This window comes from Verticillium alfalfae, genomic scaffold (assembly GCF_000150825.1).
Source record: "Verticillium alfalfae VaMs.102 supercont1.5 genomic scaffold, whole genome shotgun sequence".
NCBI classification, from domain to species: Eukaryota; Fungi; Ascomycota; class Sordariomycetes; order Glomerellales; family Plectosphaerellaceae; genus Verticillium; species Verticillium alfalfae.
In genome coordinates, this window is record NW_003315034.1 from 1,985,753 (window position 1) to 1,986,545 (window position 793).

Sequence of the window (793 nt, forward strand, 5' to 3'; positions counted from 1 at the left end):
CACGCCGTCACTCGCCACCGAGCACCAGCTTGGCCTCCCCCTCCGTCAGGCCCTCGCTGGGTCGTGCGAATAGATCAATCGCCAGCCTTTGGCAGGCGAGCACCAGTCTTGGAACGGATAGAACGCCTTGAACGCGGCGCCATTGTCAAAGTTGAGCCAGTGACCCCGTCCGCAGTCGAGGTACCAAAAGTTGTAGTTGCTGTCGATGACCTTGTGGCCTAGTCCCGTCACTTGCTTGATCGATGGTTCACCGAGCCATGTCTGAACGACAACGTCCTTGCCCATGGTGATGTTCCATTCGGTTGCCATCTCCTCCCAAACCATCGGCACGAGGCCATGCTTACGCACGCGCGCGTGGTTCTTGTCCATGAACCTCTGCAGTAGGGGCTGCAGCACTTGAGACGAGTTGGAGCGGACACCTTCATCCAGCATGGAATCGTTCTTGTTCAGCTCGTCACCACCAGTGTGGAAGTACGCCGTGTATGGCGCGACGCGCGGGAGCAGATCATCAAAGAGCTTATCGAGAAAACTGTCGACTGCGGTGCTGTTCAACTTGAAGGCGCCACAAGGCGGCTCGGCGCACCACCACTGATATGGCTGTTGGTTGTACGCAACGATAAGCTCTGGGTACGCAAAGGCGATGGAGCCCGTGTGACCGGGCATGTCAATCTCGACTATGACCTGAACGCCCCTGTGAACGGCATACTCGTGGATGTACTGGATGTCTTCGGGCGTGTATGAGAGACCCTTGCGGTAGGCACCCTTGGCGGACAGATCAGGCATGGCGGGGATG

At 58.0% G+C, this 793-nt stretch overlaps 1 protein-coding gene across 1 annotated transcript in view; it reads right to left on the reverse strand.

The window, feature by feature from the left end:
• Nucleotides 1–45: 45 nt before the first annotated feature.
• The window catches only part of VDBG_04943 (chitooligosaccharidolytic beta-N-acetylglucosaminidase), a gene marked incomplete at both ends in the record, with an annotated part of 1,477 nt that continues 729 nt past the window's right edge, over nucleotides 46–793 (reverse strand). Inside the window, one exon of the mRNA XM_003005291.1 lies at nucleotides 46–762. Coding sequence (XP_003005337.1) covers nucleotides 46–762 — 717 coding nt within the window. The remainder of the gene's footprint in view (nucleotides 763–793) is intronic.